The 21,373-nt window shown below is 37.8% G+C and overlaps 1 protein-coding gene across 2 annotated transcripts in view; it reads left to right on the top strand.

Moving 5' to 3' along the window:
* Positions 1-19,339, top strand: part of TRPC5 (transient receptor potential cation channel subfamily C member 5) — a 133,951-nt gene extending 114,612 nt beyond the window's left edge. Inside the window, exons 7-10 of one of the 2 annotated variants that reach the window (XM_058536540.1) lie at positions 14,851-15,054; positions 15,288-15,329; positions 16,164-16,253; positions 18,358-19,339. In XM_058536540.1, coding sequence (XP_058392523.1) covers positions 14,851-15,054; positions 15,288-15,329; positions 16,164-16,253; positions 18,358-19,050 — 1,029 coding nt within the window. In that variant the 3' untranslated portion in view covers positions 19,051-19,339. The remainder of the gene's footprint in view (positions 1-14,850; positions 15,055-15,287; positions 15,330-16,163; positions 16,254-18,357) is intronic. The other variant, XM_058536539.1, reaches the window with a different exon arrangement.
* The last annotated feature ends 2,034 nt before the right edge of the window (positions 19,340-21,373 follow it).

The following is a 21,373-nucleotide window of genomic DNA, read 5'->3' as shown; positions in this document are numbered from 1 at the left end:
TTCATCTTGCTGGGTGGCCTGACAACATTATCTTCAGGGGTGCACAAATATACCTGCTTCTCACTGTCCCGTCGATGGAGGGATGGAGGGTGGGTAGCCAGGGGCAGACAAGGAAGAAGGAGGAAGAGCTGCTGGTCTGCTGCTTTGGCCTGCTGAATATATCTGGACCAGCAGGTAGAATCCCTGCATTCGTGTATCTGAAGGTGTCATCCACAATCACCTGTATCAAAATCACCCAAAGAAGCTTGTTAAATAATGTAGATTCTCGAGCCTCCCACCTGCACAGCATCAGTTTTTGTAGGTTTGAAATGGGACCCAGGAATCTGCATTTTAGCAAGCACGGTAGGCGAATCTAATACCCACTGAAATTTGAGAACCACTGATGTAAAGGAATCCTCAGTAGTTCATTCAGCTTCAGTGGTCATGCTCAACCTCTCTACTTTTCCTGACTTTGTATACTGCTGCCTCATTCTGGAAAATTCTTTCTCTCCATCTCTGCTTGGAGAAATCCTGCCAATCTCTCAAGGCCCAGCTCAGATATAACGCGTTTTGCAGTGCCTTCCCTGCTTTCTAATCCCCATCTGCAAACAGCTGGGATTGCTCTTGAAGCAACAAGACAGGATATTGGTTGGTATCAGTAATGGAATGTGAGGGGAGTGAGTTGGGAGCATGAGGACGGGTGAGCCAGAATGGAGCTGGGGCTTGCATTCTGAGGTTTAGCACCTGAATTTGTGCACTGGAGCTAAGGTTGTTACAGGGTGGTAAGCTGGGTAACCGGTAAAAAAGTAACACACACCAAGTCCTTGAAAGGTCAGAGCAGTAATTCCAACCACCCAGCAACATAACTGGGGAGACAGATTAGCAGCCGTTTCATGCCTGGGGATGGGGGGTAGGGTAGGGGGACAGACATAATGGCTGCCCGTTGGGCAACTGCACATGTTCAGCAGGGAGAAGGATCTGTTTATAGCAGCCACTGAGGGGGCTTTTGCAGTTTGGGAAGGCTTAAAATGAGCTATTGGGGGGCATCAGTACTAAGGTGCAAGGGAATATTGGAGGTGATGAATGGGCAGTGAGTTGATGCTGGAGGGAGAGCTCTCTTTTTCGCCCTGATGTTTTGCAGCTGAGTTTGTGTACTTGAATTAAGGTTGCTACAAGGGCTCTAAACTAGATAAACCAATATCAAAGTCATTCCCAGCAGGCCCCAGAATGATTAGAACAGGAAATTCTAAAGACCTGGCACCCTTGGGGAAGAAAGGATTGCTGGCTACTTAGTAACAGGAAAGTGGCTCCCCTCTAGACCACTGTACATGTGTAATAAGTTGGAGGTGAGGGCATGGAGAGGTATGGTAATACTCACTGAGGGGACTTTCTCTACTTCAGGGCCTCCAAGAGGTTGTGGGAGGCCTGGGCTACTTCCCTATTTTGAAGATTCCTGTATATTTTTAAAATAAATTAAAACAAAAATGGAGTTACAAAAACTATGATATATTTTAAATGCTTACATCTTTTTAAAATTGCATTTTTATCCCTGAGGCAAAACTACAATACAATGTATAATGTCTGGTGAGGTTCAGAAATCTGCATTTTTAACAAATGCCCCATATGATTCTGATGCACACCAACATTTGAGAAGCACGCTGGAATTCTACCAGGTGAAGACAGCAGTCCAAGTGAGGTGGACGTTCCTTGAGATGCCAGGGAAATGAATTCTCTTGCCTCAATTTGGTGTGTGTATGTCACAGTGATTTGTGTTGCTGTCCCATCATAGGGAAACAGAGCTGGTCTTATGCCCAAATGAAGTAAGCAACCACTAGTTAATGTGAAGCATGCCAAAATATCCCCCTCCCCAAAATATCCCTCCAACCAGCCTGCCATTGGGCCCAAGATTCCTGGGAGTAGCTTTTCTCCTTAACAGTTATTATTAACTCTGCTCTGCCATGTCTGTGCCTGCCACTCTCCCTTTGCATTATGTTATAAAGGTTTCCAATTTGCTAGGGCAAGATGGTTGCTGGCAGGAGATCTGAGAGAGTTCATAAGAATTTGTCAAAAACTGGTAAGAAATTGGCCTTCTGGTTTGATTGCAAGGAAAATAACCTTGAGCTTGGATTTGTTGTGAAATGTGAAATTGAACAGACATGTTCATTTGACCTAGCTGTGGCCATGTGTTCAGAATCGGAGCAAGTCAACAACATTTGAGGATATGCTCTACAGTCACAGTACATTACACTGGCACTGTGAAAGGAGCTAAAATAAACAGAAGCCCTGGCCTGCTCTTCAGGACCTAACAATCTCAAAGGCAATGCAGGGCACACACATGAACTAGAACACATATGTAAGGCTATGTGTCATTAAGAGCATATTATGGTAGCACAAGAGTCCCGAAATTTTTGGAAAGTTGAGAAGAGGAAGAACCACAGCCTGTGGTTGTGTAGGTTATGTCTTACAGAAAAGCACCCAGCCGGGGCTGATCTTGGAGAATGTTCAAAAGCCATAGTTGGGTAGAGAGGGTAGGGCAGAGAGTAGGAGAGGGCATCACCACCAAACACTGACAATAAGCAAAGAAAAAGCCAGTGTCTTATTTGTCTATGACATAAGGTGAAAGGCTAGCCCCATGCAGATAAATGAAAACCTCTTGGACATCATATTTTTAGGGAAATTTTAGATAAATACAACCTCAAAAGCCCCATCTATAACCTTTGCAATTCAAATTAGCTCAAGGGATGAAAATAAAACAGATTTATACACACCAAATCATCTTCTCCTACATATTATTCACTGCTACAATTCCAACACTTAGCATCTAGCAGGCAGTCGATATATATTTGTTTAATGAATGAATACTTACCTTACTCATCTCTTTATAGCTCACAATGTTTAACCAATCCTGCCAGGTAGTCTATTATTTCCCCATCTTCAGGATTCAGGTGTTACCTCTGTATTCTAATTGTGTTCTGTGTGGTATTCCCACCACCACCACTGAACAGTCATCTCTCTATACCCAGCACCTAGCAAAGTGCCTGAATTATAGCTGTTGCTCAACATAGAAATCAAAGAATGAAAGCATAGGTGGATGATGAATTGATACGTGATAAATGAATGGAATAGAACTGTTGAGATGATATTTTTCACTAACTTTTCTGCTAAATTATTACATAGTAATTCCCAACCTAAGCTCACCTGAGCACTTGTGGAATGACATGGTAGCAACCGGGGTTCTTGAGCTGTTTTCAAAATGTTTAGCCAAAAGCATATCCTCACCTGAGTGGAGTAGGCACAATGAGGGGCACCAGAAAGCCTCCTAGGTTCAAAAAAGATGCCTATGGTTTATAACTTGGCCCACTGCATTATTCTATTCTATGTCAAAATAAAATACTTTTTTCTCCTCTGACCTTCATAAAACTTTTTTTTAAAAAAGGATATGACTGCTTATTGTTTAAAACACAAACAAAAAGCAAAACTCACATAAGGATTAAAAAAACCAGTAAGAGTATTTCCAGATACCAGGACGTCTAGCCAAGATTATTAGAAAATAGCTGAATACTCATAGGACCTGTATCATCATTCTCCCTTTTCAAACTTGTCTAGAGATGGAATTCTGTGTTTGAAAATGTGACTCGGTTCATTTTAAGAAACACTTATTGAATACCTACTTCATTTCAAGAGCTAGAGAAACATTCCATAGATGGAAGACTGGCTAATCTGGGATATCAAAGGGTAAAATGAAAATTCAAAGTTTGTTTCTGGTATTATAGGCTCAGAAATGTAGGGGAAGGAAGCAACAATTATATAGGTCTTACTATACACCAAACAGTAGCCTAGGTATTTTACATTGACTTCTACAACAATTAAGCTTGGTAGGTATTTTCCTCTATTTTAATAGTTGAGAAAAACATGACTCAGAGATTTGGATTGACTGGTCTGAAGTCACACAGCTAGTAAATAGAGCACTATTTCAAACCCTGGTTTATTTGACTCCAAAAACCCTGCTCTTTCCATAATGGCAGGCTGCCTCTCACTACTCCATACTGCCCTTACCTCCTATCCTCCTCTGCATCCCAAGTAGCCTATAGCACCATTGTCTCCCAGGGCAGGATTTCAGGGCAATGATAGTGACTATTTCCATAATTGTGTGTGTGTGTGTGTGCGCGCGCATATGCGCGCGCATGCAATTTTTATATTGAAGCTGTCTTAGTTCTGGGTCTCATCAAGGTCATTCAAACCTTTTGCTGGTACACCCTCTAATGAATTTGGAGGAAAAAAATCATATTTTGGGGTTGACATCTAGATATTTCATGATAAGTTTAAACAATTGTAAAGAATGTAATTTCTGGGGCCGGCCCAGTGGCGTAGTAGTTAAGTTTGTGTGCTCTGCTTCGGTGGCCCCAGGGTTCGTGGATTCGGATCCCAAGTGCAGACTTACGCACTGCTCATCAAGCCATGCTGTGGTGGTGTCCCATATGCAAAGTAGAGGAAGACTGGCACAGATGTTAGCTCAGGGACCATCTTCCTCAGCAAAAAGAGGAAGATTGGCAACAGATGTTAGCTCAGGGCTCACCAGAAAAGTAAAAATAAAAAAAAATTAAAAATTTTAAAAAAGAATGTAATTTCTGGAATATGATAAATATTGACATTTAAAATAAAATTGTCCAGTTACTCATTTAAATGTATCCAATGGAATCTGAATACCATAGTGATTTGTTACTCATAAACATGTTTTTAAAAAATAAATGGCTAAATTCTTCTTTAAGGGCAGAAAGTTGACATCATTTCTTTTTCTCCTTGAATTTTTATTTCCATTCCACATCCCCCTAATTTATAACATTAGGAATTCATCCTAATGTTATAAAATTTTTGTGTTTTTAAGTCTTTTATTATGGATCACCCTATCATATTTCTTCATAACAAAAGTATACATTGAATTTTAATTTTTTATTACCTGTGGCCAGAAGGTAATAAATGTTAAAAAAATTTCTTCTGAACTTAGTTATTATTCAATTATTAGCCATATAAAACTGCTTTAAAGAACACAAATACAAATTTTGGTAAATAACTATTTGACATAAAATTACATTTTTATTAGAAGTGCATTTCTTAAAGATGTGAGTGGGGGTTTTCTTCCAACTAGTTATTATATCCACAGAATATTGGCTAATATGCAGGAACAGGATTCAGCTTCAATTATATGTTTAGTTTCCATTTTTATAAAAGTGAGTGCTAAGAAACCTTTTTCATATCAATAAGTATATGTGAATGGATAGAGTTTTATTATGCTATTGTCACTCAATTTTCTTGAACTGAGTTATGTGCCAAAAAGTCATATAATGATTTTTTGTAAAATAATATTTTTAACAATTTATCATCTGACAACTTTATTAGATTCTCCTTAAATTTTCTTGAAGACAAACAATTAGAAACCACATGACTTAGAAAAGGATTTATTACCCAAGATTACAGCCATTCAGTTTCTCAATTTCTGGGAAGTAATACTGTCATAGGAAGCCTCTGAGATGCCCCAGTGATCTCCACTTCCTGGTATTTGAGTCCTTATGCAATCTTCTCCCCTCGAGTGTGGGCTGGACCTTATGCAATCTTCTGCCTTTGAGTGTGAGCTGGACCTAACAAATATATTATGGCAAAAGTGATGTCACTTCAGAGATTAGGTTATGAAAAGACCATGGCTTTTCTCTCTCAGTCCCTCTGAGGGAAGCCTGCTGCCATGTTATGAGCTGTCCTATGGAGAGGCCCATATGGCAAGGAACTGAGGGAGGTCTCTGGCCAATAGCCAGCAAGGGACTAAGGTCCTCAGTCCAACAGCCTATTAAAAACTGAATCCTGTCAACAACCACGTGAGCGACTTTGGAAGAGAATCCTCCCTCAATCTGGGCTTCAGATCAGACCACAGCTCTAGCCAATAACTGGATTATACCCTTGTAAGAGTTCTTAAACCAGAGGCACACAACTTGCCACACCTAGATTCCTGACCCACAGAAACTGTGAGATAATAAATGTTTGTTGTTTTAAGCTGCTAAATTTGGGGATAAAACCAAAAAGGCTTTACTAAGACTTATCAAATAATTATTAAATATATCATTTACTCTTTTACTTAGAGGCAATTTGTTTAACCCAACATGCTAATATAAATTCATGATATGGAAAATAGAAATTTTATTAATTTTAATACACCTTTACCAATAGAACGTTTTTCATAAAATTCTTGTTTCTTATCACATGTTTTAAAGACAATTTTACCAAAACTTTGGAGCTGCATTAGCAATTTATAAAAAATATCTGTCACATAGCCTAACTGGCAAAACCAGTCATCATTTCCAAACCAATTGGCTAAATCGTATTTCTTTTGTCTCAAAAAGGATGACTTCATTTTTCAACTCAATAAATATGTCAATATTTATCCCTGTGATGACCATTTCACTTGTAAATTCTAACTCTAGGATGGACAGACAGATTAAAAGATATAGAAAGATAGATGGATAGATAGATAGATAGATAGATAGATAGATAGATAGATAGAGTATGCAGGCTTGTTATGAGTTTGTCATCTGAAAGAAATAAGATGATACAGAGTACAATATTTCTTTCAGTGCTATCTTCTTTTTGTTTGCTTTCACAGAATTCTCCCTCAGGAGTGATGTATTATTTGACAATAGTTGAGGAATGGAGAGGTGAGGTCATTAAAATTGTCATCACTCCTGCCATCCCAGTATAAGTTATCTCAGTACCCCAACATCAGCCAAAACACCTGTTTCTAATGCCAAGTTCTCACCCTAGATTTTAAAAATGGGCAAAATATATGAATAGACATTTCTCCAAATAAGATATATAAGTGGCCAACGAGCACATTGATAACATTCTCAACGTCATTCAGCATTAGGGAAATGCAAATCAAAACCAGAATGAGATACCACTTCACATGCTCTAGGATGACTATAACAAAAAACATGGACTGTAACAAGTATTGGTGAGAATGTGAAGAAATTGGAACCCTCATACATTGCTTGTGGGAATGTAAAATGGTGCAGCCATTTTAAAAAACAGTACGGCAATTTCTCATACAATTAAACATACAGTTACCATACAACCCAGCAATTCTACTCCTAGATATATACCCAAGAGAATTAAAAGCATATGTCCACACAAAAATTTGTACAGAAATATTCATAGCAGTATTATTCATAATAGGAAAGTGGAAACAACCCAAATTACCATCAACTGATGAATAGATAAACAAGATGTGGTATGTCCATACAATGAAAATATATTATTATTCAGCCATAGAAAGGAATGAAGTCTTGATAGATGCTACAACATGGATGAACCTTGAAAACATTATGCTAAGTAAAAGAATTCACACACAAAGGACCAATATTATATGATTCCATTTAAATGAAATATTAAAAATAGATAAATCCATACAGACAAAAGTAAATTAGGGGTTGACAGGGCCTATGGGGTGGGGAGGGAGTACTGGGTAGTGACTGCTAATGGATAAAGGTTTCTTTTTGGAGTGATGAAAATGTTCTAAAATAGGTAGTAATGATTGTTGCTCAACTTTGTGAATATATTAAAAATTACTGAATTGTACACTTTAAAAGATGAGTACAGCAGCATTGCTATCTATGAACTCTAAGAAACCATTGACTAACATAAGGTCATGAAAATTTACTCCTATGTTTTCTTCTAAGAGTTTATTTTTTGGTAACAGCTTTATTGAGATATAATCCACTTACCATAAAATTCATCTTTTAAAGTGTATGATTCATTGTTGTTTAAGGGTACAAACTTGCAATTAGTAGTAAATAAGTCCTAGAGATCTAATGCACAGTATAGTGAATACACACAACAATATTGTATTATAATCATCAAACATGCTAAGAGACTAGATCTTAATTATTCCAACCACTAAAAAGAAATGATAATTATGTGATGTATAGAGCTGCTAACTATCGCTACGATGGCAATCATATCACAATATATAAATGTATCAAATCAACATGTTGTACACCCTAAATTAACACAATGTTATATGTCAAATGTATTTCAATTAAAAAAAGATTAGCACAGCAAAAGCATAAATGTCAAAAGAAAAAACTAGATAAATTGGGCTACATCAAAACAAAATATATGGAATTACAAAAGAAAGAAATTATATTTCAACTCAGTTATCAAAATATTAAAAAAACAAATTTGTGATATGGTAATATACGTGCTTCTTTATTTACTCATGAAATAACAAAATCTAGCAGTGGGTCTAATAAGTACCTTAAGTTCAATCTAGAGTTTTATTTTTGTTTTGAACTTACTGCTTACTTGACCCAAAGCCATTTAGTCCCTTCTAGAGAAGATTAAAAAGTATCCTTGATTTATCCATTAACATTTGGTTAGTAGCTATTATTCAGAAACAGGCAATGAGCATCTCAGAAATCAACAGAGTCCTCTACTTCAGTGGTTCTTAATCATTTGGGGGGGCGGGTGCAGACTCCTCTAAGAATATGATGAAAGCCAAGAAAAATTAAAAACACCCAATATTTTACATACAATTTTAATAGATTCATTGACTCCATTAACTTCATCCACGGAATCAGGTTTAAAAATCCCTATTCTACTGGATGTCACTCGCGAACTCAATCTGCTAATCTTTTAATATGATAGCTAAGCACTGCTCCCTTGGAAAGCAAAATGAAAGCCTTCATGGAACATCTGAAAGGCCAAGGAGCAAATTCTAGGATTCACTGACAGACTGAATGTTCACTCAGAAACTAATTTAAGCCAAACAGTGCAAGGCATAGCTTTCCTTTTTAAGATCTCATGTGCTAGTAAAGAAAGATTTTCATTTTCTTACACTGTACACTTTTGACAGTGGAGACTATATTGTTTCCATATTCTAGAACCCATTTCACCCCAGAGTATCTGTAACAATGGTTCTAGAAAAACATGTTGTCTCTGCAGATACATTCAATTTCTTTTGTCAAAACAACTAAAACTTAATAACTGATTCAGGCTGTTGCTCTTTTTTATTTAACTTCCAAGAAACTTTCAGCCAAATTTAGTATCCGATAACATTTACTATTTCTGTCTCCTAAAGATAGTCTCTCTTCTTCTATACATAACTGTATTAGTTTTCTATTCCTACTGTAGCAAATGACCACAAATTTAGGGGCTTGAAACAACACAAATTTCTTATTTTACAGTTCTGGAGGTCAGACCTCTGAAATGGGTCTCACTGGGCTAAAATCAAGGTGTTGGCCTTCCTTTCTATAGAATTTACTGGAAAATACATTTTCTTGCCTTTTTCAGCCTTTTGAGGCTGCCTGCCTTCTTGGTTCATGGCCCTTTTCCATCTTCAAAGCCAGCAATAGCTGGTTGAGTATTTCTCACATAGTATCACTCTGACTCTGACTCTCCTGCCTCCCTCTTTCACTTATAAACATCCTTGTGATTACATTGGGCTCACTCAGATAATTCAGGATAATCTTGTCATCTCAAGGTCAGCTGATCAGCAACCTTAATTCCCCCTTTCCATGTAACAGATTAACAAGACCCAGGGATGAGAACAAGGACATCTTTAGGGGCCATTATATTGCCTACCACATTAACCATCTTATTTGGCATTGTTTTAAGTTAAAAGTTGGTGGATATGAATCATAAGTTAATGTGGCCCCTGAAACAAACAAAGCTCTCACCACTATATACATATGGTGGGGTCCAAGGATTTTTTTTAGAAACCTTTGAAAGTAAATTGCCAACATGATGACATTTCAGTCCAAATATTGCAGTATATATTCTACAAAATTATCACAATATCATTATCAAACTCAAGAAATTTAACATTGATACACTAATAATTAATAATTTGCAGTCCATATTTAAATTTCCCTTATTGTCCCAAATATGTTCTTTACAGATGATAAACTGCAAGAACATTGAGGATGTGTCACTGTGCACACACACTATGCACACACAGAGCCTTTTAGCAAATAGTGGGAGACTTACTGATTCAAGCCATTTAATGAAATCATTAATTACTAGGCTAATTAAGCAGAGACTTCAATGGTTGTTCATGACAAAGAATAAAGACTTTACAGAATTAGTCAAAGAAAGTCACTAAACAAATACTAAAAACCAAACCCTGGAAGGAGGGGATCAGATTTCCAGAGTAGTCACATATTGTTTAAAATGTCTAGTTTCAACACAAAATTACAAAACATGAAAACAAACACAGGAAACTATAGTCTGTACACAGAAAAAAAAAAGATGTCATAGAAACTTCCCTTGAGGAAGCCCAGATGTTGGATTTTAGTAAAGACTAAACCAGCTATTTTAAATATCTTCAAAGAACTAAAGGAAATCCTGTCTAAAGAATTAAAGGAAAGTTTGAGAACAATATCTCACCAAATGGAAAATATTAATAGTGATAGAAATTAAAAAAAAAAAGATCAAATTGAAATTCTGTATTTGAAATCACCATAACAGAAATGAAAAATTCACTAGAGGGGCTCAGCAGCAGATTTGAGCTGGCAGAAGAAAGAATCAACAAACCTAAAGATAACTCAATTAACATTGTGTAGTCTGAGGATCAGAAAGAAAAACAGGATGAAGAAAAGTGAACAGTGCGCCGGCCTCGTGGCTTAGCGGTTAAGCACGCGCGCTCCGCTGCTGGCGGCCCGGGTTCAGATCCCGGGCGCACACCGACGCACCGCTTCTCCGGCCATGCTGAGGCCGAGTCCCACATACAGCAACTAGAAGGATGTGCAACTATGACATACAACTATCTACTGGGGCTTTGGGGGGAAAAATAAATAAATAAAGTTTAAAAAAATAAAACAGAGAAAAAAAAATGAACAGAGCCTCAGAGACCTGTGAGACATCATCAAATGCATATACATATACATAATGGGAGTCCCAGAAGGAGAGAAGAGAAAGGGGCAGAAAGAATATTTGAAGAAATAATGGATAAAAAACTTCTCAAAAATAATCTAAACATCCAAGAGCTCAAATAATTCCTAGTCGGATAAACACAAAAAGATCCACATCATAGTCAAACTGTCAAAGTCAAAAACAAAGAGAAAATCTTGAAAGCAGAAAGACAAAAAGATAACAACTCCATCAGAAACCATGGGCACTAGAAGTCAGTGTGAAGAAAATAATTCAAAAAAATATACAGTAAAAGAAACAATGGAATTAAAAGGTACATTAGAACATATCTATGTGTGTGGTGACTGATTGTAATTAGTATTTGGGTGGTGAACATGATGTAATTTAAGCAGAAATAGAAGTATAATGATGTACACCTGAAATTTATACAATGTTATAAACCAATAACCACAGTTAATAAAAAAAGAAAGAAAATATCTGTTTAACACAAAAGAAATCTGTAATGGAAGAATAGAGGAAGAAAAAAAGACGTGAAACATATAGAAAATGGCAAAACAGCACACGTAAATCCTACTTTATCAGTAATTGCATTAAATGTAATTAGATTAAGCATTCCAATTAAAAGGCAGAGATTTCCAGACTGGATACAAAACACACATGATCCAACTATGTGCTGTATAAGAGAGACACACTTCAGATTCAAAGATATAAGTAAGTTGTAAGTAAAAGAGTGGGAAAAAATATATGATGTAAAGAGTAACCAAAAGAGAGCTGAGTAGCTATACTAATATCAAACAAAAAAAAGATAAAAATTGTTACTAGAGAATATGAAGGACATTTTACAGTAATAAAACAATAAATCCATCATGAAGATATAACAATTATAAACATTTGCACCTAACTACAGAGCTGAAAAATACATGAAGCAAAAACAAAGAATTGAAGGGAGAAATAGACAATTCAACAATAATAGTTGGAGAATTTATTACTCCACTTTCAATAATGATCAGAACTACACAGATGACCAAAAAGGAAACAGAAGACTTGAACAACACTATAAACCAACTAGACCTAGCAGACATCTATAGAACCATCCACACAACAACAGCAGAATACACATTCTTCTGAAGTGCACATGGAACATTCTCCAAGATAGATTATATGTTAATCCATAAAATAAGCCTCATTAAGTGTAAAAGGATTGAAATAATAAGAACTATGTTCTCCAAACATACTTGGAATATAATGGAATTAAATTAGAAATCAATAATAGAATGAAATTTGGCAAATTCACACATAAGTGGATATTAAACAAGACACTCCAAAATAACCATTGGTTCAATCACAACGGAAATGCAGCTGCACCATTTTACATTCCCACCAGCAGTGTGTGAGGGGTCCAATTTCTCTATATCCTCACCAACACTGGCTATTGTCTGTCTTTTTCGATTATAGCCATCCTAGCGGTTATGAAGTGGTATCTCATTGTGGTTTCAATTTGAATCTCCCTAATGACTAATAATGTTGAGCATCTTTTCCTGTGCTTGTTGGTCATTTGTATGTCTTCTTTGAGGAAATGTCTATTCAAGTTCTTTGGCCATTTTTAAATTGGTATGTTTGTCTTTTTATTGTCGAGTTGTAATTGTTCTTTTTATATTCTGGATACAAGTCCCTTAACAGACATATGATATTTAATTACTTTCTCTCATTCTGTGGGTTGTCTTTTCATTTTCTTTATGGTGTTCTTTGAAGCACAAAAGTTTTTAACTTTGGTGAAGGCCAATTTACCTTTTTTTTTCTTTAGTCACTTGGCTTTTGGTGTCATTTCTCAGAAACCATTGTCTTGTCCAAGGTCATGAAGATTTACCCCTAAGTTTCCTTCTTAGAGTTTTATACATTTTATCTCTTAAATTAAGGTCTGTGATCCATTTTCAGTTGAGTCTCATATATGGTGTGAGGTAGTAGTTCAACTTCATTCTTTTGAACGTGGATATCCAGTAGTCCCAGCATGACCAACTGATGTTTGACAAAGGTGCAAAAACAAGTCAACAGTGGAACAATAGCCTTTTCAGCAAATGGCAACTGGTCATCCATAGGCAAAAACAAAACAAAAAAGAACTTCAAAGTGAAACTCACCCCTTACGCAAAAATTAACTCAAAGTGTATCATAAAGCTAAACGCAAATCTTACAACTATAAAACTTATAGAGGAAAACATAAGAGAAAATCTTCATGACCTTGAGTTAGGAAAAGAATTCTTAGATATAATACCAAAAACATAATCCACCAAAAATTTGATAAATTTGGCTTCATCGAAATTAAAAAGTTTAGTCTATGAAAGGTACCATTAATTAAATAAATAGACAAGATGCAGACTGGGAGAAAACATTTGCAAGTTAATTTCTGACAAAGAGTTAGTATCCAGAATATACTAAAAACACTCAAAATCCACCTGTAAAGAAACAAATAACCCAATAAAATTGGCAAGGGATCTGAACAGACACTTCACTATAGAGGATCTATAGACAGCAAACAAGCATATGAAAAGATGCTCAACATCATAGGCCGTTTATGAAATGCAAATTAAAACCATAATGGGATCCCACTACTTATCTTATAGAATGGCTAACCTTTAAAAACCTAACAAGTGCTAAGGAGGATACAGAGCAAGTGGTAGGAATGAAAAAACAGTACAGCCTCTCTGGAAAACAGTTTGGCAGTTTATTATAAAGTTAAACATACACTTACTACATGACCCAGCCATACCACTCCTAGATATTTAAGCTAGAGAAATTAAACTCATGTTCACACAAAAATCTGTACATTACTGTTCATAGAAACTTTATTTATAATTGCTAAAAACTGGACACAACCCAAATGTTCTTCAATAGGTGAATGAATAAACAAACTGTGGTACATCCGTATAATGGAAAACCACTCAGCACTAAAACGGAACGGACTAATGATACATGCAAAAACATAGATGAATCTCAAAGATGTTAATGTTGAGTGAAACAAGCCAATCTCAAAAGGTTACCTACTGTATGATTTCATTTATATTACATTTTGAAAAAGGTAAACTATAGGGACGGAGAATGGAGCTTGTGGTTGGAGAGAGTTTGATCACAAAGGGGCAACAGTAGGGAATTTTGGGGGGTGACAGAACTGTTTTGTATCCTGATTGTGGTGATGGTTACATCAGTCCATCCAGGTCTTAAAACTCCTATAAATGTACACCAATAATTGTGTGTGTGTGTGTGTGTGTCTGGTTATGATGGTGGTTACACAAGTATATACCCTTGTCAAAACTCATCAAACACTTAAAATTTTACTCTGTAAATCATACCTCCATAACGTTGATATTTTTAAAAAAAGAAAGTCTCTCCACACCAATCCCACTTCTTAAAAATAACTACTGTTGACAGTTTAGTATGTACCTGTATAGAACATGTAAGCATGTAATATAAAAGCATGTTTTTCAGTTGCATAAATGGGATCATTGTACACATATATTGTGCTTTATGTTGCTTTTTTCACTTAGAGGTCTTGGAGGTCTTATAGATGGATGGACAAATGCATATACACACATGCATGTTCTACATATAAAATGATGATAGATCTACTATATTTTTAATAGTTATATTGTAAGCCATTTTATGGATGTGATATCATTAAATTAACTAGTCTCCCACTGTTGGATATTTAGGTTGTTGCCAGTTGTTTTGCTATTACAAGCTACAGTGCTACAGTGAACAGCCCTGTACATACATCTTTTTGCAAGTATATTGATAAGATAAATTTCTAAAAGTAGGGGAGTAGTGGGTCACAGGGTATGTGTAATTTGAATTTTTACAGCTACTGACAGATTGCCCTCTATAGAATCAAGTAGAACTTTTAGAATGTGACATGGGTGCATTTTGCAATTTCCCATCCCGAATCCTCGAACTTCTCTCTTTCATAGGATCATGCCGATATTGAGTGGAAATTTGCAAGGACAAAACTCTGGATGAGTTACTTTGATGAAGGTGGCACCTTGCCACCTCCTTTCAACATCATCCCCAGCCCCAAGTCATTTCTATACCTTGGTAACTGGTTCAACAACACCTTCTGCCCCAAAAGAGACCCTGATGGTAGACGGAGAAGGCACAACTTGAGAAGCTTCACAGTAAGGCTTTTTAAAATTGTTTCTTTTTAAACAAAACTGTTCCCTACCTTCCATCATTTGTGATACTCCCTATCTTAAACATCATAGAATCGCTCCAAACTACACATGCTTTGGGGGGTTGTCAGGTAGGGGCTCCTGTGTTATTCTCCAGTCCTAATATTTAGAAATATATTTGGGTAGGTGGGGTGCTGGGAGACTACTGGTATAACCTCTCTGTCCATTTTCAATTACAGGAACGCCATGCTGACAGCCTGATACAAAATCAACATTACCAGGTAAAGCTTCCTCACAGGGACTAAGCACAATATTTCTTGGCCAGTTGTGTGACCTTGGACAAGTCACTTAATGTCACTGAGCCTGTTTCCTCATCTGTAAAATGGGGATGATAAAACTTAACTCACGGTGTTGTTGTGAGAATTGAGTGGTGATTATGTATGTATGATTGTGTGTGTGTGTGTGTGTGTGTGTGTGTGTGTGTGTGTGTCCTGGCACAGTGCCTGACACATTGCATTAAGTGGTAGCTATCATCATCACCATTACTAATACAAAGCATTGTGACCATATGTGTGCCATTCCCCAGAGGCTAAGTAAAAAGAGGCCATCCCTGCAAATGATGAATGTAGATGGGCTCTAAGAAAAATATCTTGATTACATCATTAATGGACATTGAAATCAGCAGACTTTGTAACACTGAAGAATGACATTCTCCACTTTATAAAAGGAAGAAAAACTATCATCTTACTAGGAGGGTTAAAGTTTAATCCAGCCTGAAGGGAAAGGATATTGACTCTGACCATTCAAGGATTATTCAGGTCTCATTAGTCTAAAAATGTGAATCTATGTTTACCTCATGCTGGGATGGAAAATTTTCCTTTTGGATGAATTTTATCTTACTGGCCCACTCTGCCACCAAATTTGGATACATAATAATAATTTGTTTAGCCAATGATCTTAACTGGATTTTTGCAGAAGATCGCTGGATCCTGACAGGATTTTCTATTGCAAAGAGAGTCTAAGCATATTTTATTTCCTGTGTATGTTTCTTATTTTACTGAGAGCCTGAGAAGGAAACTAAATGACTCTTGATGTCTCTTTTCCCCTAATTCCAGGAAGTTATCAGGAATTTAGTCAAAAGATATGTGGCTGCTATGATAAGAAATTCCAAAACAAATGAGGGGCTAACAGAAGAAAATTTTAAGGTAATTTAATCATGAAGTGGGTTAATTTCTCATTTCACATTTCTTAAGCATCATTTAATCTTCACAGCATTTGTTGTTTCTGGTGATGAAATTTCACCTGCTTATAATACAGCTAAACCAGCTATAATTCTTATTCTCTCTCTTAGAATAGACTGTCATCCAGTAGATGGAGAGATTTTACCAAAGTCTGTCACAAGACAATCAGCTTTATGAATAAAAGAAATCTGCCCTATGCATTATTTTTAATATTCTGGATGTTTCTCAGTGTGGAAATTGAGTGCTTTAAACTATGTGGCAAGGGGGCCGGCCTCGCGGCTTAGCAATTAAGTGCACACGCTCCACTAGTGGTGTCCCGGGTTCGGATCCCGGGTGCGCACCGATGCGCCGGTTCTCCGGCCATGCTGAGGCCGCGTCCCACGTACAGCAACTAGAAGGATGTGCAACTATGACATACAACTCTCTACTGGGGCTTTGGGGAAAAAAGGAGGAGGATTGGCAATAGATGTTAGCTCAGAGCCAGTCTTCCTCAGCAAAAAGAGGAGGATTAACATGGATGTTAGCATAGGGCTGATCTTCCTCACAAAAAATAAATAAATAAATAAATAAATGATGTGGCAAGGATGGGTGGTGAGGGGCAAGAGAGCAAAGGGGAGATGCCTGGAGATTTAAAGGCCCTCTTTACTTAAAAGATATAAGATAAAGATCAAGAAAATCTACTATTAAATCTAAGATTTAAAAAACTCTACCATTAAACATTAAAATTCTCCTAATACTAGCATTTAGCCTAAAATAGTGATTCTTAACCAGGGGCAGTTTTGTTTTCCAGGGCACATTCAGCAAGCAATGTCTGGAGACATCTTAGCACACCAGGATGTGTGTGTATTGGCCTCTAGTGGGTAGAGATCAGAGTTGCTACTAAACATTCTACAATGCACAGGGCAGCCCCCCAACAAAGAATTATCCAGCTCAACATGTCAAGTGATTGAGAAACCCTACCCCAAAACACATGTATATTTTCTAAGGAACATACGAAGGCCATTATCCTAATCCATGGACATAACTCCATCCATTGAAGGCCTCCTATGTGCCAGGCACTCCGCTAGGTGCTGGGGTACAGTGATGAGCAAGATATAACCAGCCCCTACTCTCATGGAACGACACGCAAACAATAATAATAGAAGGTGATGAACTATTCTAACGGGATAAACACAAAGTGTTGTGGAGATACAAAGAGGAGGGACGCTCAACTTAGACTTGGGGAGTCAGGACAGGCTTTCTAGAGGAAGTGATGTTTAAGCTGAGGCTTGAAGAAGGAGCCAGATAAAGGAGAGTTGGGGAGAAGAGTGTTCTAGACAGAGAGAACAGCACAGGCAAAGTCCCACAGGCAAGAGAGAATATGTCCACACACGTGGACAGTAGAGAGACTGGAGAAAGAGTAGGAAGAGATGAAATGGGAAAGACCAGCAGGTACTAGGCCTTGAAAAACCTTGTAGTCAGTGGTATGGCATTTCTTCTTTTACCTAAGCTCAGTAACAAGTTACTAAAGAGTTTTAAGCTGGGGAATGACATGATCCAACTTAAGCTTTTAAATGATGATTTTTAAAGGAGCAATCTAGTATCTAGGCAGCCAGTTAGAGATAGAAGACATTTCATAGGGACTTGAATGAACAGGGACCCCGTCCCAAAGCAGCAGTCTCATCACCTGACATTCCACTTCCCTAGTTTTATTCCTTAGAGTCCTAAAAGCTTTTTCCTCTTCAGTAGTCCTTTTTTTATGCAGATGACTATGAGAGCCAGTGCCCTAATCCAATATCTTAATTGTTAGTTAACACTTGAGCAGAGATTAGTCTGTTGGTGTGCTCCTGATGGGGAGGTTCTGAAATTAACTTCACCCACTGCACAATTTTTCCAATGGCCAGCCCTGACCACAGAATTATTAACATGTTTTTCTTGTGTTGGAATAATGTGAGATTTTTCTGGTAGTTTGTGTACTTTGTGATTTGCTATTAGGCAAAACCTGGAACATTCCAAAGGATACCCAATGTACCTCTTTGGAACTAAAGACCAATCTTCCTAACATAATGTGTCATCTCTTTTGCCCTAGGAATTAAAGCAGGACATCTCCAGCTTTCGATATGAAGTGCTTGACCTTTTAGGAAATAGGAAGCACCCAAGGAGAAGCTTTTCCACTAGCAGCACTGAACTCTCTCAGAGGGACGATACCAACGATGGCAGTGGTGGGGCTCGGGCCAAATCCAAGAGTGTCTCTTTCAATTTAGGCTGCAAGAAAAAGGTCTGCCATGGGCCACCTCTCGTCAGAACCATGCCAAGAGCCAGTGGTGCCCAAGGGAAGTCAAAAGCTGAGTCATCAAGCAAACGCTCTTTCACGGGTCCGTCTCTCAAGAAACTGGGGCTCCTATTCTCCAAGTTTAATGGTCATATGTCTGAACCCAACTCACAGCCAATGTACACAATTTCTGATGGAATCGTTCAGCAGCACTATATGTGGCAGGACATCAGATATTCTCAGATGGAGAAAGGGAAAGCAGAGGCCTGTTCTCAAAGTGAAATTAACCTCAGTGAGGTAGAATTAGGTGAAGCCAGGGGCGATGCTCAGAGCAGTGAATGCCCTCTAGCCTGTTCCAGCTCTCTTCACTGTGCATCCAGCATCTGCTCCTCAAATTCTAAACTTTTAGACTCCTCAGAGGATGTGTTTGAAACTTGGGGAGAGGCTTGTGACCTGCTCATGCACAAATGGGGTGATGGACAGGAAGAACAAGTTACAACTCGGCTCTAAGTCAAGCCCCTATCACCTGTTCTGGAACTCAGCAGACAATTTGTAATTTCTTTGCTCTCAGAGGTGACATAGGATATGATTCTCTCACTGCCCCCCCTAGAAAGGAGAGTGAAACTCCTATTATTTTCACCGTCTTTTATAGCCACATTCTCCATTTTTTGGTCTTGTTTTTATTACTATTATTTGCCTTTTTATACCTATAAACACTAAGTCCATTTCACAACCAACTGAAGGGGCATTTGCCCTAATCAGCAGAGGTGCAGTCGGGTGCTTAACCCCTTGGCTTTGCTTTTCTTACCCTTGCTTCCTTGAAGCTCCAGGTGCCACTTTGCTACTGTTGCTGCCGCCCAGATTCCTGACCTTCCTCAGGATCTCACACCATTTCCCCGCAGGGCTGAGGTATGTGCTCAGCAGTCCCCACCAGCTATCAGATAAGGCAAACTAACCTGCCTATCTTTGTTGCCCTTCAGTGCTCCATGCTGCCCATTCTAGTTCAATGAACAGCATCAAAGGGAGACTGAACAGACTCCAAAGAATTGTCAGCTTGTGGTTCTAGGTATAACTGGCCTTCTTATTGTTTTTGTTTTTGTTTTTAAACACTGCAACTTCTCCTTATCATGGGGGCTGTTGAGTTTTTTGTTTCTTAAAGATGTGTTGGTTTCCTAATGTGTGCCAATGAATATTTACCCCATAGTATATGTCATATCAAATAAGTTAGTGAATTCCTTTCCTGTGGTTGTGTATTTCAGTTAACTTACTACATTTTAAAATTTGATAGCATCGAGATTAGTATTTAGGATGTGTACTGTTTTTAAAAACTTCTACTGCACTCTAACCAATAGTCACTACATCTCAGACATTGGTAATAAAAAATAATTAGCTGGTATATTTATAGGGTCCTTCTACTGTTGATAGTTTTAATCATCATTGCTATCAAAAGCATTTCTAAGATAAAAGCCCGGATTTGAAAATATTTTTTTATCAGAAAAATTACATCTTGTTGAAATGTCGAAATCTGAAAAGAGCACCTATCTTCATTTTAATTAATTGCTTTCTGATGGAAAAAACAACGAAACAATTTTAGTTCTAGATAACCTGACTCAAGCTGCAGTTTTTTATTTATTTATTTATTTATTAATTTTTTTCCCCAAAGCCCCAGTAGATAGTTGTATGTCATAGCTGCACATCCTTCTAGTTGCTGTATGTAGGACGCGGCCTCAGCATGGCCAGAGAAGTGGTGTGTCGGTGCGTGCCCGGGATCTGAACCCGGGCCACCAGCAGTGGAGTGCACGCACTTAACCGCTAAGCCAGGGGGCCGGCCCCCAGTTTTTTGTTTGTTTTTTTTTTTGGTGAGGAAAATCGGCCCTGAGCTAACATCTGCCAATCCTCCTCTTGTTTTTTTTTGCTGAGGAAGACTGGCCCTGGGCTAACATCCATGCCCATCTTCCTCTACTTTATATGGGATGCCGCCACAGCATGGCCTGACAAGCGGTGCATCGGTGCGTGCCCGGGATCCCAACTGGCAAACCCCGGGCCGCTGCAGCGGAGTGCGCGCACTTAACCACTTGCACCACTGGCCCCTCAAGCTGAAGTTTTAATATTCATTGGGAGCAGTGGAATTGCATGTTAGCTATATAACATAACAACCCTAGTGAATTCATGGAACTATAAATATGATCCAACTTCTGTCTTCAAAGAAAGCTGCATTTATACATCTAAATTATTTTCCACAGCTTAAGAGTACCTCATCAGAATACAAAGATGTGGGCTAAAAAATGAAGTCCATAATGCATATGGTCATCATATTAGACCCAATAACCACCAAGTGATAACCTGCTAAACAAGAGTAGTTTTTACCAAGGTTAGCACAAAATTACCCCCAACTTGGACTCTAACATATGACCTGAAACAGCCTTAGGTCTGGGTCTTGGAGATTAAATTAGCAGTATGTAGCTCAGAGAAGCAAGAGAGTCAGTTAAATGTCGCTCTGTTCTTATAAATGTCAACAGAAATAGAAATCCATCTAAATTCATGTGTATACTTTCTAGTAAAATGAAGTGAAATGAAGCATTTTCAAACAATGCAAATATGCCTCCAAAACAGCTTTGACAGTGTAGTTTCTGTTATTTGAATTGATTCCCATTTCCAGCTCTAGCTTCAGGGACTGATAGTCAAAATATTCCACATGAAGAAGAGAGAAATTCCAGGGGGAGGGAGGAACAGGAGGAAGTGTTGAAGAAAAAGCTCATATCCAGGGAAAAATGATCAAGAGAACAGGCTTCATCAGGAGTCATTTGGCAAGATATTGTCCAAAAATAATCCA

The sequence above is a fragment of the Diceros bicornis genome, chromosome X (assembly GCF_020826845.1).
Source record: "Diceros bicornis minor isolate mBicDic1 chromosome X, mDicBic1.mat.cur, whole genome shotgun sequence".
Lineage (NCBI taxonomy): Eukaryota > Metazoa > Chordata > Mammalia > Perissodactyla > Rhinocerotidae > Diceros > Diceros bicornis.
The sequence above is the reverse complement of the archived record's forward strand: the minus strand, read 5'-3'. Positions and strand labels throughout refer to the sequence as shown.